The sequence below is a fragment of the Rhineura floridana genome, chromosome 6, assembly GCF_030035675.1.
Source record: "Rhineura floridana isolate rRhiFlo1 chromosome 6, rRhiFlo1.hap2, whole genome shotgun sequence".
NCBI classification, from domain to species: domain Eukaryota; kingdom Metazoa; phylum Chordata; class Lepidosauria; order Squamata; family Rhineuridae; genus Rhineura; species Rhineura floridana.
The window spans coordinates 52,879,061-52,891,345 of NC_084485.1; the positions used below are offsets into that span (position 1 = coordinate 52,879,061).

The 12,285-nt window shown below is 45.8% G+C and overlaps 1 protein-coding gene across 1 annotated transcript; it reads left to right on the plus strand.

The window, feature by feature from the left end:
• Positions 1–1,263: 1,263 nt before the first annotated feature.
• PHLDA3 (pleckstrin homology like domain family A member 3) lies at positions 1,264–10,870 on the plus strand. The gene is made up of 2 exons (XM_061630341.1): positions 1,264–2,150; positions 8,435–10,870. Exons 1-2 carry the CDS (start codon positions 1,337–1,339, stop codon positions 8,581–8,583), a joined length of 963 nt encoding a protein of 320 aa, XP_061486325.1. The 5' UTR covers positions 1,264–1,336; the 3' UTR covers positions 8,584–10,870.
• The last annotated feature ends 1,415 nt before the right edge of the window (positions 10,871–12,285 follow it).

The following is a 12,285-nucleotide window of genomic DNA, read 5'->3' on the forward strand; positions in this document are numbered from 1 at the left end:
ACCGTTGGTCTATCTAACTCAATAAAGTCTACACTGAGATGGACCATTGGTCCATCTAGCTCAGTATTGTCTACACTGACTGGCAGCAGCTGTCCAGGATTTCAGAGAGGGCTTTCTCCCAGCCCTACCTGGAGATGCTGGGATTGAACCTGGGACATTTTGCATACAAGCAGATGTTCTACCCCTGAGCTATGGCCCTTCCTCATGTAACTCCCACCACCATCAAATACCAACAGGCAGTGGAAAGAATACAGGCACAAAATGGAAAGCTGGAGGCTTCAACCAGAAGCAGAATCCAATGACAGTTTAATGACCCTTCCAGCTTTTTCCCTCTCCGAAATTCTCCCCAGGGGGAAATACACAAGGGGAAAGGCAACAGGGTGTAAAGCAGTCAGGTGATCTTGAGAGAGAAATTGGCTCATAGAAAAATAATTATGCAACCCCATCACCATCCCAATTCTCCCTTTGCTCTCAGTAATAGCCTCCAGGTACCACTAGTCATGATCAAAACAAAAACAAAATGGGAAGAGGCATGGAACTTTGTACAATGTTCCGTTAGTCTCACAAAGTAAGTGTGCCTAAGTGGGTCCAAATAGAGCTCTGAAAGATGCAGGAGTTCTTTTCAAAGGTTTGCTACCTTATCCAATTTAGAGGTGTCCTTATCACCCAGCTCACAGCTGTTTGCACTAATGGGGGGAGGGAGAAAAGGTGCTTAATATTCTCTGCCAGCCATCTTTGCCCTTGTGGGATTCTCTTCAAATATTTTAAACCTCACATGGCCACCCTTCCCAATGCAGTTTTGTCTCAATTCTAGATGTCCCTGTTTGGCTTTTATTATAAGTTCAGTCCACATTACAGGGGTGTAGTTATCTGGCATCTCAGACCCTTTCCTTTTTTGGGATCAGGGTCCCAATGTCTCCAGCATCCTATGAACCAATCAGCATCAAAGGGAAGTGTGTTAGCCACTGAGAAGGGCCTTCTAACATGCTTCTTTGTCCTTTCCTGCTGATTGGAGCCTATCGGAGTGAAAAGAGGTGAGTCAGCCCCTCTTCATTAGCTAAAGCTCCTCCCTTTCATGCTTTTTGGCTCCTAGGGACTTCTGTTACTGTGAGAGAAGGCATTCTCAACCCAGCAGCAAAAAAGGGTGGGAGGGACATGGCTGTGACTATCATGAAGGGACACTGCACTTCTGAAGTTGCCACTATGCTACTGGTCCACACAGCGAAGGCACTTGGGCCTAGGAGTTTTGTCACTTCAGACATGTGTGCCTCCGCTTCGTGGAAAGCCAAAGCATCCCCCTCTAGTTGTCCACCACTCCACCAGCGAATAGCCAGAAATGCCGCATATGATGGTAGACGGCAGCAGGAACATCCCTGGGTCTTCCCTGCATTCCGCGCAGCCAGAGCCAGCCGGCACAGGAGCGACTCCGCCTAGTTGGGCACGGCAGCCCTCGGGCTCTCAGCACACCCGGCCCGCGCCTGGGCGTCAGCCGTGTCTCTCTGGCAGGCAAAACCTGGGCGAGGCCTGGCTGAGCAGGAAAGGAATGCGAGTGGGAAGAGCGAGGCACAAGCAGCGGGCATGTAGCGGCAGATCCCGCCGGCAGAGTGGCGAGAGCAGCAACCTCCGCCGGAGCTCACGCGGCAGAGGGCGGGCTCTCTCTCTGTCTTGCTCAGAAGCCGGAGGTGGAGGAAAGCGCTCCTTCGCACTGGCAGAGCACGCGGCGGCAGCGGCAACGGCTCCTGCTCCCTCGGCCGCAGCATCCTCGGCAGCCAGAGCGCCGCTCGGCCCTATGGCGTCGGAGAAGGTGCTGCGGGAAGGGGTGCTGGAGAAGCGCAGCGGGGGTCTCCTGCAGCTCTGGAAGAAAAAACGCTGCCTACTGAGCGAGAAGGGGCTGCGACTCTTCGAGGCCAGCAGCCGGGGCTCGACGCGCTGTAAAGAGATCCCTTTCGCGCGCGTCAAAGCCGTCGAGTGCGTGGAGTGGAAGCAACGGCACATCTACTTCACGGTGGTGACGGACGGCGGCGCCGAGATTGACTTCCGCTGCCCCCAGGAGGAGCCCAGCTGGAACGCCGACATCACGATGGCGCTCGTGCGCTTCAAGAACCAGCAGGCGGTGCAGATAGTGCGGGCAAGGCAGAGCTGCAGGGCGGGTAAGCGAAAAACCTCGCCGGGGATGGAATGGGGGCGCGCGACGACGGGGGCAGGCAAGATTTGCTGGCAAAGGGCCGCACGCGCAAGAATATCGCGCCCCTTCTATATCCTATTCACTATCCTGGGATAGTGATGCAGGGGCATAGCAGGATGTCAGCGCACGTGCCTTGCAGGCACTGGATCTCAGCAGGCACTGGGTTTCTTCCAGATCTCCGTTAGCAGAAGTGGGAAAGGGCCCTGCCTGATACAGTGGCGAGAGGCTGCTGCCATCGCCAGTCAAAATAGAAAACCCTTGGTTAGATAGGATTTGGTGATCTGACTCAGTTTAAGGCGGCTTCATACATTCATATACAGCAAGGTCATCAGTCTGGTTCCATTTTTTGCTGTAACTCACCTAGAAGCATGCATCAAAACAATGAGGAATATCATCCTTCTTTAATAACCCTGGAAGTGACTAGGTAGCTTCCAGAGAGCACCAGCGCTCGCCCCCATTGAGTGTCCTGGAGTATGATGCACCCTTGGAATTCTTGGGGGGGGGGTAGAGCAATTTGTGGGCATATAAATTGTTTCCACTACTCATGTGCATGGTAGGATGTCCAGCAGGTGTAGGTAACCTTTGGTTGTCCAGATGTTGCTGAACTACAACTCCCAGCAGCCCCAGCAAGCATGGCCAATGGCCAAGTTTGATGTGAGTTGTAGTTCAGCAACATCTGGAGGGCCAAAGGTTCCCTGTACCTGATGTACGTGGAGAAATGAAGGCTCAGGGCCTTCATTTGGTGCCTTAGTCAGAAAATCCAAATACCACTGCATGCTGATAAATATATAATGATTGACTTTTTGCTGCCCCGAAATCTGCCATGATACAGGCAAGATATGAGATAGTCTAACAATATTATTTATCCTAAATTTAGGCAAACCCTGATACATTCTCTGACACTTGCTGGGTACTGACCAAATAGCCAAGACTTTCCTCTTCTCCCAGGCATTTTAGCATGTGTTTTTAATTTTTTTTTTTTTAGTGTTTTTAAACTTGTATATTTGTATATTTGTTTTTAATGTTTTTAATTGTTGTAAACTGCCCAGAGAGCTTTGGGTATGGGGTGGTATACAAATGTAACAACAACAACAACAACAATAGCAGGTGTATATATAGAAGTCCTCTGTCGCTGCAGATCACTCAATCTAGCCATGGGGAAGCACTGAATGATGAGGAACAGAGTGTGTACCTAGCAGGGGTGTAGTCATCTGGGGTCTTGGGAGGTCTTAGACCCTTTACTTTTTTGGGAGGATGGTCTCTATGTCTAAGCCAATCAGCATAAAAAAGGAGTGTGTTAGCCACTGAGAAGAGTTTTCTAACATGCTTCCTTCCTGCTGATTGGAGCCGATCAGAGTGAAAGGAGACAAGTCAGCCACTGGGAAGACTCTTCTCAGAAACTACACTCTCCTTTTTCATGTTTATTGGCTCCTAGGGATGTCTGTTGTTGTGGGAGAAGGCATTAACAAGGATCCCATTCACAACCCTGCACCAAAAAAGGGTGTGTGTGGCTATGACTAACATGAAGGGACCCTGCACTTCTAAATTTGCCACTACATTACTGGTGCCTATCATGATAAAGCATGACAAAAGGTAAAGGTGTCCCCGTACTTATAGTGCGAGTCATTTCCGACTCTTAGGGTGACGTCTTGCGACCTTTACTAGGCAGACCATATATATGGGGTGGGATTGCCAGTTCCTTCCCCGGCTTTTCTTTACCCGGGTACTCATTTTACTGACCACGGCTGGATGGAAGGCTGAGTGGACCTCGACCCCTTTTACCGGAGATTCGACTTCCTCCTTCCATTGGAATCGAACTCCGGCCATGAGCAGAGCTTCGGCTGCGTTACTGCAGCTTACCACTCTGCGCCACGGAGGATCATCAGAGCATGACAAGAGCTGTATAAAATGATGCATGGTGTGGAGAAGGTTGGCAGGGAGAGGTTTTTCTCCTTCCCTCATAATAGTAGAACTTGTGGACATCCAGTGAAGCTACAACAAAGAACAAATGGTCAAATGTGGACTAGATGGAAACACTTCGAGGTGGATTCACGACTGGTTGGAAAACCGTACTCAAAGAGTGGTCGTCGGTGGCTCTGCTTCGGACTGGAAGGAGGTTTCGAGTGGAGTGCCACAGGGTTCTGTCCTGGGGCCGATACTCTTCAACATTTTTATAAATGACTTAGATGACAGGGTGGAGGGAAGCCTTATGAAGTTTGCAGATGATACGAAACTGGGAGGGATAACTAACACAATGGAAGACAGGAATAAATCCAAAGGGACCTGGATAGACTAGAAAATTGGGCTGAAATTAATAAAATGAAATTCAATAAAGACAAATGCAAAATTCTGCATTTAGGCCACAAAAACAAAATGCATGGGTACAGGATGGGAAATACCCGGCTTAGCAGTAGTGCGTGTGAGAAGGACCTTGGAATTGTAGTGGATCGCAAGTTGAGCATGATCCAGCAGTGTGATGCTGCGGCAAAAAAGGCAAACGCGGTTTTGGGCTGCATAAACAGAGCTATAGTTCCCAGGTTGAGGGAAGTAATAGTCCCACTATATTCTGCATTAGTCAGGCCTCATCTGGAATACTGCGTTCAGTTCTGGGCGCCTCATTTTCAGAAAGATATAGACAAGTTGGAGTGGGTTCAGAAGAGGGCGACGAGGAGGATAGCCGGTATGGAGAAAAATTCTTATGAGGAAAGGTTGAAGGAACTTGGCATGTTCAGTCTGGTGAAGAGAAGGCTGAGGGGTGACATGATTGCACTCTTTAAGTACCTGAAGGGCTGTCACATAGAGGAGGGTACAGATTTGTTCACTGCTGCCCCAGAGGGTAGGACTAGGTCTAATGGTTTTAAGTTGCAGGAGCGTAGATTCAGATTGGACATTAGAAGGAACTTCTTGACAGTAAGGGCAGTTCGGCAATGGAACCGAATGCCTAGGGAGGTGGTGGGATCCCCTTCGCTGGATGTCTTCAAGCAGAGGCTGGACAGCTATCTGCGGGAGATGCTCTAGCTGTGGATTTCCTGCTGTGAGCAGGGGGTTGGACTCGATGGCCTACAAGGCCCCTTCCAACTCTATGATTCCATGAAATAAAGTATTTCTTCACACAATGCACACAAGATGTAGTGATGGCCACCAACTTGGATGGCTTTAAAGGACAACTTGATGGAGGATAAGGCTATCAACAGTTATTAGCCGTGATGGCTATGCTTTGCCTCCACCTTTGGGATGCAGTATGCCTCTGTATTCCAGTTAGTGGGAATCACAAGAGGGGAGAGGGCTGTTGGGCTCGGATCCTGCTTATGTGCTTCCCATGGGCATCTGGTTGGCTGCCTTGGGAACAGGATGTTGGGTTAGATGGGCCTTCGGCCTAATCCAGAAGGGCTCATCTTATGTTCTGCCCATTAACAGAAGATTTCTGTTCCCTTACACCTGTGGTAACCTGAGGAAAATTGCGACAAATCCCCCTCACTACATTAGCAGATAATTGAAGCATGTGTGTGAGACACCCTATTCTCATGTTACTGGAGCTGCACCTAGCCAGAGCAGCCAGAGCAAAAGGAAGACAAAATAGGAAAATACTTTGTGGCTTCTTCATTCCTGCTTAATCTTAATGGCGTGGCAGTGTAGGTTCCAGGTATTATTAAGGAAAGAGATAGCGCATTAAGATTATTGTTTGCACCCCTCCTTAGCCCTTAAGGTAACTTGCAGTGATGCCATACCCTTCTTGCAGAGACTACCACTTACGGCTCATATTTATATTACAAGGATATCCTTGCAGTAGCTGTTACAGTATTTAAGATCATATTAAAATCTGAGAATAGCTGCTGCATCTTCTTTTGATTTGATAATGTTGCCTGTAGAGTGGCAAAGCAAGTGTTTCTCAGACAGTGTTCCCTCCCTCTCCATAATCAATTATTATTATTATTTCTGTTTGCACCATGGTCTCCCAGGTTCCAGTCCAACATGCTAACCACTACACCATACTAGCTGCTACCCATATCTGTTCAAATACAGCTTTCTGGTCTGACTGCTCACTGAAGTGATGACACAGGTCTGTGTTTAAACATGGATTTGCCCCCAGTTAGGAAGAAAGGGGCATTAACTCCTCACCAGAAGCTTCTCTCTTCAACCAAACTCTGATACTAGAAGTTATCATGACCAAGAGAAAAGCACATGGGCAGAGGGATTGTGGGAAACCAGACACATATGTGTGTGGAGGGGAGGGTTGTGTCTGTACATCTCACCTCTTTTATTTTTGAAACCATCTTTCTATATGATTGGGGAGTTCCATTTTTAAACACTGGGACCTGCTGCCATCATATCTAGTCTATCCCTGAGCATTGCAGGTATGGCCAGTCTCCAGTGTTGACTATATTGTGCAGGAAGAAAATGTTACTGGTCTTTTCCGTCAAGTGTGACTTCCCCTGTGCCATGCAGATATTCTTTCCCAGTTTCTGTTTCTTTTATCCTGCTCTAACTTGCCATGCTACAAATCCCGATCAGTCAGTGAGTGTACATGAGGCTATTGTTAAGTGCATGTCCAGGCCAGTGAGGGGCGGATAGCTTGCTCCATCCAACAAGACTCTCATATAAGAATGGCTGGTTGGCAGAAAATTTCTAGGACTCCAGTGGAACTGTACAATTTCAGATGTAACACAATTACTTCATTCAGTGCCTGTTAAAATTTCACGGGGGGGGGGCGGGGGCGGAATGTACTTTAGGGATAGAAAATGGTCAAATAAAGGGCACTGTTTTTATATGCAAGCTGTGTTTTGACTTTATGGGGCCTTGCATTTTATTATTGCTATATATATTGCATTTTTATTATTGCTATATATTTTCAGTAGCACTTTTGAGTGTATGAAGTGCTTTACAATATATTGCAACAGGTCTGTGAGAACTGGGCACTTTTAGTCCATTGATTATTATTATTATTACTTCTACTATTATTAAGATTTCTTACCCAGCCTTCACCATAAAATCCAAAGGCAGGCTACAACAATGTAAAAATACAGTCTGAAAATCAGTTAAAACAATTTACAATCAGAAGAACAGGGTGGATCCTAAAGTAAATATATCAGGTGTCAAAGGCCAGGGTACAGAGGTATATCTTCAGCATATGACAAAAGTTCTATAATTAATGTGCTGGATGCATCTCTGTGGAGAGGGAATTTCACAGCGTAGAGGCTGCGACAGGGAACGCCTTCTCCCAGGTTTCTCCCCCGCTGCCCTGAACTTCCAAGTGTGGATTTCCTCTCATGTCAGCAGCTGCAAGAGTGTGGTCCCTTTTCTATCTTGTCACTAGTCTAACTAAAGAGCAGGGGTGTAGTCATCCAGGATCTCAGGAGGGTCTTAGACCCCTTACTTTTTTGGGAACAAGTGTCAAATCAAGTTCCCTATGGAACTTTGCAGCATCCTACGAACCAATCAGTATCCTACAAACCAATCAGCATGAAAGTAGAGTGTGCTGGCCACTGAGAAGTTGTTTAACATGATTCCTTGTCCTTTCCTGCTGATTGGAGCCAATCAGAGTGAAAGGAGGTGAGTCAGCCATTGAGAAGACTCTTCTCAATAGCTAACACACTCCCTTTTCATGTTGATTGGCGCCTAGGGATGTCTGGTATTGTGGGAGAAGGCATTAACAAGGATCTCATTCTGAAACCAGAAGCAAAAGCCAGGACTAAGGGAAGAGAAGAGAGAAAAAATTATGTGTGTGGGGGGGAGGGGAGAGAATCTCTCTGTGTGTGAGAGGGGGGGAGGGAGAGGGAGGGAGAGGGAGAGAGAGATGATGTTTCAGCTTTTAACTGTTATATATGTGTGTGTAGTGCATATTAAGGTAAAATGTAAATGAATATACCTAAGAATGTGTGTGTGGTGCAGCCAACACCAGAGGTGGGGATCAGGAATTTCCATGCTCAAGTGTCCTCCTGAATCTCATAAGATCTGCCCAAATGCAGTTATCATCATCATCAAGCAGTTTGGTAGCAACAGGAGATAAATATGTAGACACTGAAATTCAGTAATTCAAGCAATATATCTGACACTGAGAAAGGACAGTCAAATTGTGACAACTATATAGAAGCAGAAAGCAGTATACAAGTCTGGCTAGATTATTCTATAATCTTAGAAGGGGGGCATGGCTGTGAGGGGGTGTTGCTGTGACTATCATGAAGGGCCCCTGCACTTCAGAATGTCACTACATTATTGCTGAAGAGTCTCCCTCTTCCTTTTCTTTTTCAGCATTTCACCATGAAGCAACCCCAGCCAGCCAGATTCTGGTGAATGGGTCAAAGGAGCCAGACCCTCAGCTCAGCATGAAGAAGGCAGAGGAACTGATGGCTGTGAATTCCCCTGCCAATGGACAGAAGGCAATTTCCAGCTGCAACTGAATGTAGTTCTCTTCTGTGGCACCATTGCTGAAAAATGAAGTGATGTCAGAAGCATCCAGCAGAACCTGGATCACAAGTATAGCTAGAACAAGCTTCAGTTTTCCTGCTGTGTCTTTGCTGTGATACTTACCAGCTTTGACCTTTTGGCAAATCACTGACAAAGTCTCCTGTGAAACTGCTGTGGATTGATAGATTGCCTTCCTACCCTCAGTAGCCTTATCTATGGTGGTACATATCTGTGGACTTTGTAGGCTAGACTGAAGATACAGATGCAGCAAGAATGATAAAAGATCATAATTCCATCACTTGGTGTACCCCCAGCCGGGTGCTGGATGGGCAGTGCTGGAATTAACTGAAACATGAAGATTGAGAAGAAGGAACTCCTGATTCAACCTCAGTGTACCAGGAACCATCTGACAACTTCATGGTTGAGAGGGAGCCTCCCTCTTCAGAGAACCAAGCAGGTGACTTGGAAGGAGCAACTGTGAATGTGATCTGAGAAGTCACATGTGGCCAGGAAGATGCCTGCAGGACTAGAGACTGGATATAAAGTTAAGCACCTTAAGAAGGTCCCCCAATGTGGGATTTGGGACTTCTGATGATGATGATGTACTGCCTTCAAGTTGATTCTAACTTATGGCGACCCTATGAATAGAGTTTTCATGAGGCTGAGAGGCAGTGACTGGCCCAAGGTCACCCAGTGAGCTTCATGGCTATGTGGGGATTCGAACCCTGGTCTCCCAGGTCGTAGTCCAACACCTTAACCACCACACCACACTGGCTCTCTTGGGACTTCTGAGACTCCCCTAAATGAGCTGTCTCTGTAGTATTGCTTCCTAGGGCATCTTGAGGCCTTCTACTTAGAACTAGAGGACAGGGAGAATACTGGTTGAGCCAGTGTTCTATCCAGATGACCTATTGCTCCAGCTCAGTGAATCACACCCATGTCCTATATTGTGCAACACTGCACATCCATTGGATTAAATCAATTGCATTAGATCCATTAGATCCTATTAGTCATTACGTGTGTGGAGGGGCCATGTGCCTTTAGCCATAATTCCATTGTCTCCTTTCAGCTTCCCACATGTTCAGGGCAAATGTCTGCAGGGGGGAGCCTTTTGTACCAGGGCTGTGGAGTTGGAGTCGGGAGCAATTTTGGGTGGAGTTGGAGTCGGTAGAAATGTTCCGACTCCGACTCGGACTCCTTCATAAATGGCAAATGTATATTAACTAGTAATAACAAATTTACTGTAGTAAAATGGTAGCACAAGGCATTTCATCACCACCACGTGAATCCAGAGCTTGGAAAAGTTACTTTTTTGAACTACAACTCCCACAAGCCCAATCCCTGGGGCTGATGCTATTCATGTCATTTTCACCAGGGTGATGGCCTTCGGAGGGCCAAGCAATGGATGCTCATTTATCCCTAATTGCAGGTCATTATATATAAACTTTTATTAATCACACTTCAAGAAAATCAACAAAGCACACATTTGTCTTTCTTCAGAAGAGTGCCTTATCATTCCTTTTTTAAGTTGGGCTCGTCATTCTGAACCTTACAGGATTGTGCCTGGTGTGTGTTGATAACATGAGGGAAATTCTGTAAAAACAGTATAGGATGAGTCTCAGTATATGAGACTACAAAAGAAGTCTTTATCAATACTGCCTATGATGGAAAAATGGCCAGTAATAATAATTTTAAAAGGCCATATACATTTGGATGTATATGGCCATGACCTAAGGTGGGTTGTGCTGGTAGTACCACCAGCATTCTAAAAATACTTTTGAGAGAAACAGAAAGAAACTAAATGCACAAGAAGACAGGCTCCTTTAATATTAATAGCTGTGAACTCCTGCCTGACAAGCTAAATCTGCCAAAATTCCCTCTTTTATAAGACGATCAAGATCCTTTTCATCTGGTCATCATAGCTCATAAAATCAAGAAGAAGGATAGGAATAAACTGAATTATATTTTTTTAAACATGGGTCCTATGTTAACCCTATGTCGGGGTTATTGAATCTGGAAAAAGTTGAAGACCACTGCAGTAGAGAACTTGGAATCATTTTTCTGCTCACTGTGTAATACTGAATATGTGTAATACTGAATACAAGAAGGGACTATAATGGAAAAAACAAAGGATTGTTGAAATAATTAGGCCATGGAGGCCATGTGTTGAGAAGTTACTGCAACTGCAATGGCCTTAACCATTTTTCAGCATTAATGTAATGGATGTGTAGTGGTCTTATGAAAGCTCAGGCTCTTAAAATAAAGTTCATTAATCTTTAAGGTGCTATAAGGACCAAGTGTTTTCTTTTTAATAAACGTGCACAACTGATACGGCTCTGACCTTGACTTTTATAATGAACTAAGGCATTGGAAAACTTTCCACCTACAGAGAACCCTTTCCAATTGCCAAGATATTCCTGCATGTCTGCACCAGAATCTGTGCAGTGGCAAAGATTTTGGGGAAGTTATGTTCTGGGATATGTAGTCTGTTTGCCTGGAATACTGGCCAGGGCTTTTGGGTTTCATTGTTTATTTATTTATTTATTTTTATTATTTATTTATTATTTAATATATATCCTGCCCTTCCTCCCAGCAGGAGCCCAGGGCAGCATTGTTGTCCTGTGTAAACTGAGAGTGTGCCCTAGAACACACCAAACAAACACTGTCCTGGAGCTGTTCATTGCAGGGGAAGGTTGGACGCCATTTCTAGGAAGATTGGCCATTGTTTTGTTCTCACTGAGGAATCACTGATACATTTCCATTTTACTCCAGGGTTCCCAGAACCTGGCCTAAGATTTTACAGGCATGGGGAACCTGCGCCCCTCCAGATGCTGTGGCCACATGGAGCAATGGTTAGGGATAATGGGAGTTGTAGTCCAACAACATCTGGAGTTTCCCACCCCTAACGTATGTGTTCAAGGAGACAATTGCACTGGCAGGGGTAACTTTCAAATAAATAAATAAAGATGATCCTAGTCAGTTTGTGGACAGGTAATATAACATCTGCTCCAGATTAAGACCTGGCAGTATCCTCCCTCTGTTGAGAAATTCTCATCAGTTCCAAGTCAGCATGGCCAATGGTTGCAGATGATGGGAATTATAGTCCAACAACATCTGAGGGACACATGTTCCCCAACCCTGATCTTTCCAAAGATGAAGCAAAGAGTATGGAAGGATATATAAGAAGGTAAATGTAACATGCAGATCCTCAAAGAAGATTGTGCTGGTTAGTGTGATGCTTGTCTTTCATAAAGTAACCAAAGTGAATTGTAGGAGTTTAAGTAGCCTTTAATTTCAGCAAAACTCAAAATAATGATAAGTCCCCAGAATCCATTTTTCTAGAAAGAGCTTAAAGGGAATTGTACAGTCCAACTAGTTTCCTAAAGCTGTAATCCCACAAGCAGCCTAGCCACCTTGTTCTGCACTAGCTGCAGCCTCTGGACCACCTTCAAGGGTAGCCCCACATAACAGTGTATTAACAGATCTTGAAGTAAACCATGCATGGGCAACTGTAATCAAGGTGTCCCAATCCAGGAATGGCCATAGCTGTCTTGCAGAAGATGGTAAAAGTCACTCCTAGCCATCACCTCTCATGCAAGGATGTTTACCACACCCTGCATCCACCTAGTCGTGTCCTCCCCAGCTAGCTTTAATTAACCATGAAGGGCAAGGATTGAGAGGGCAATTGGTTGAGC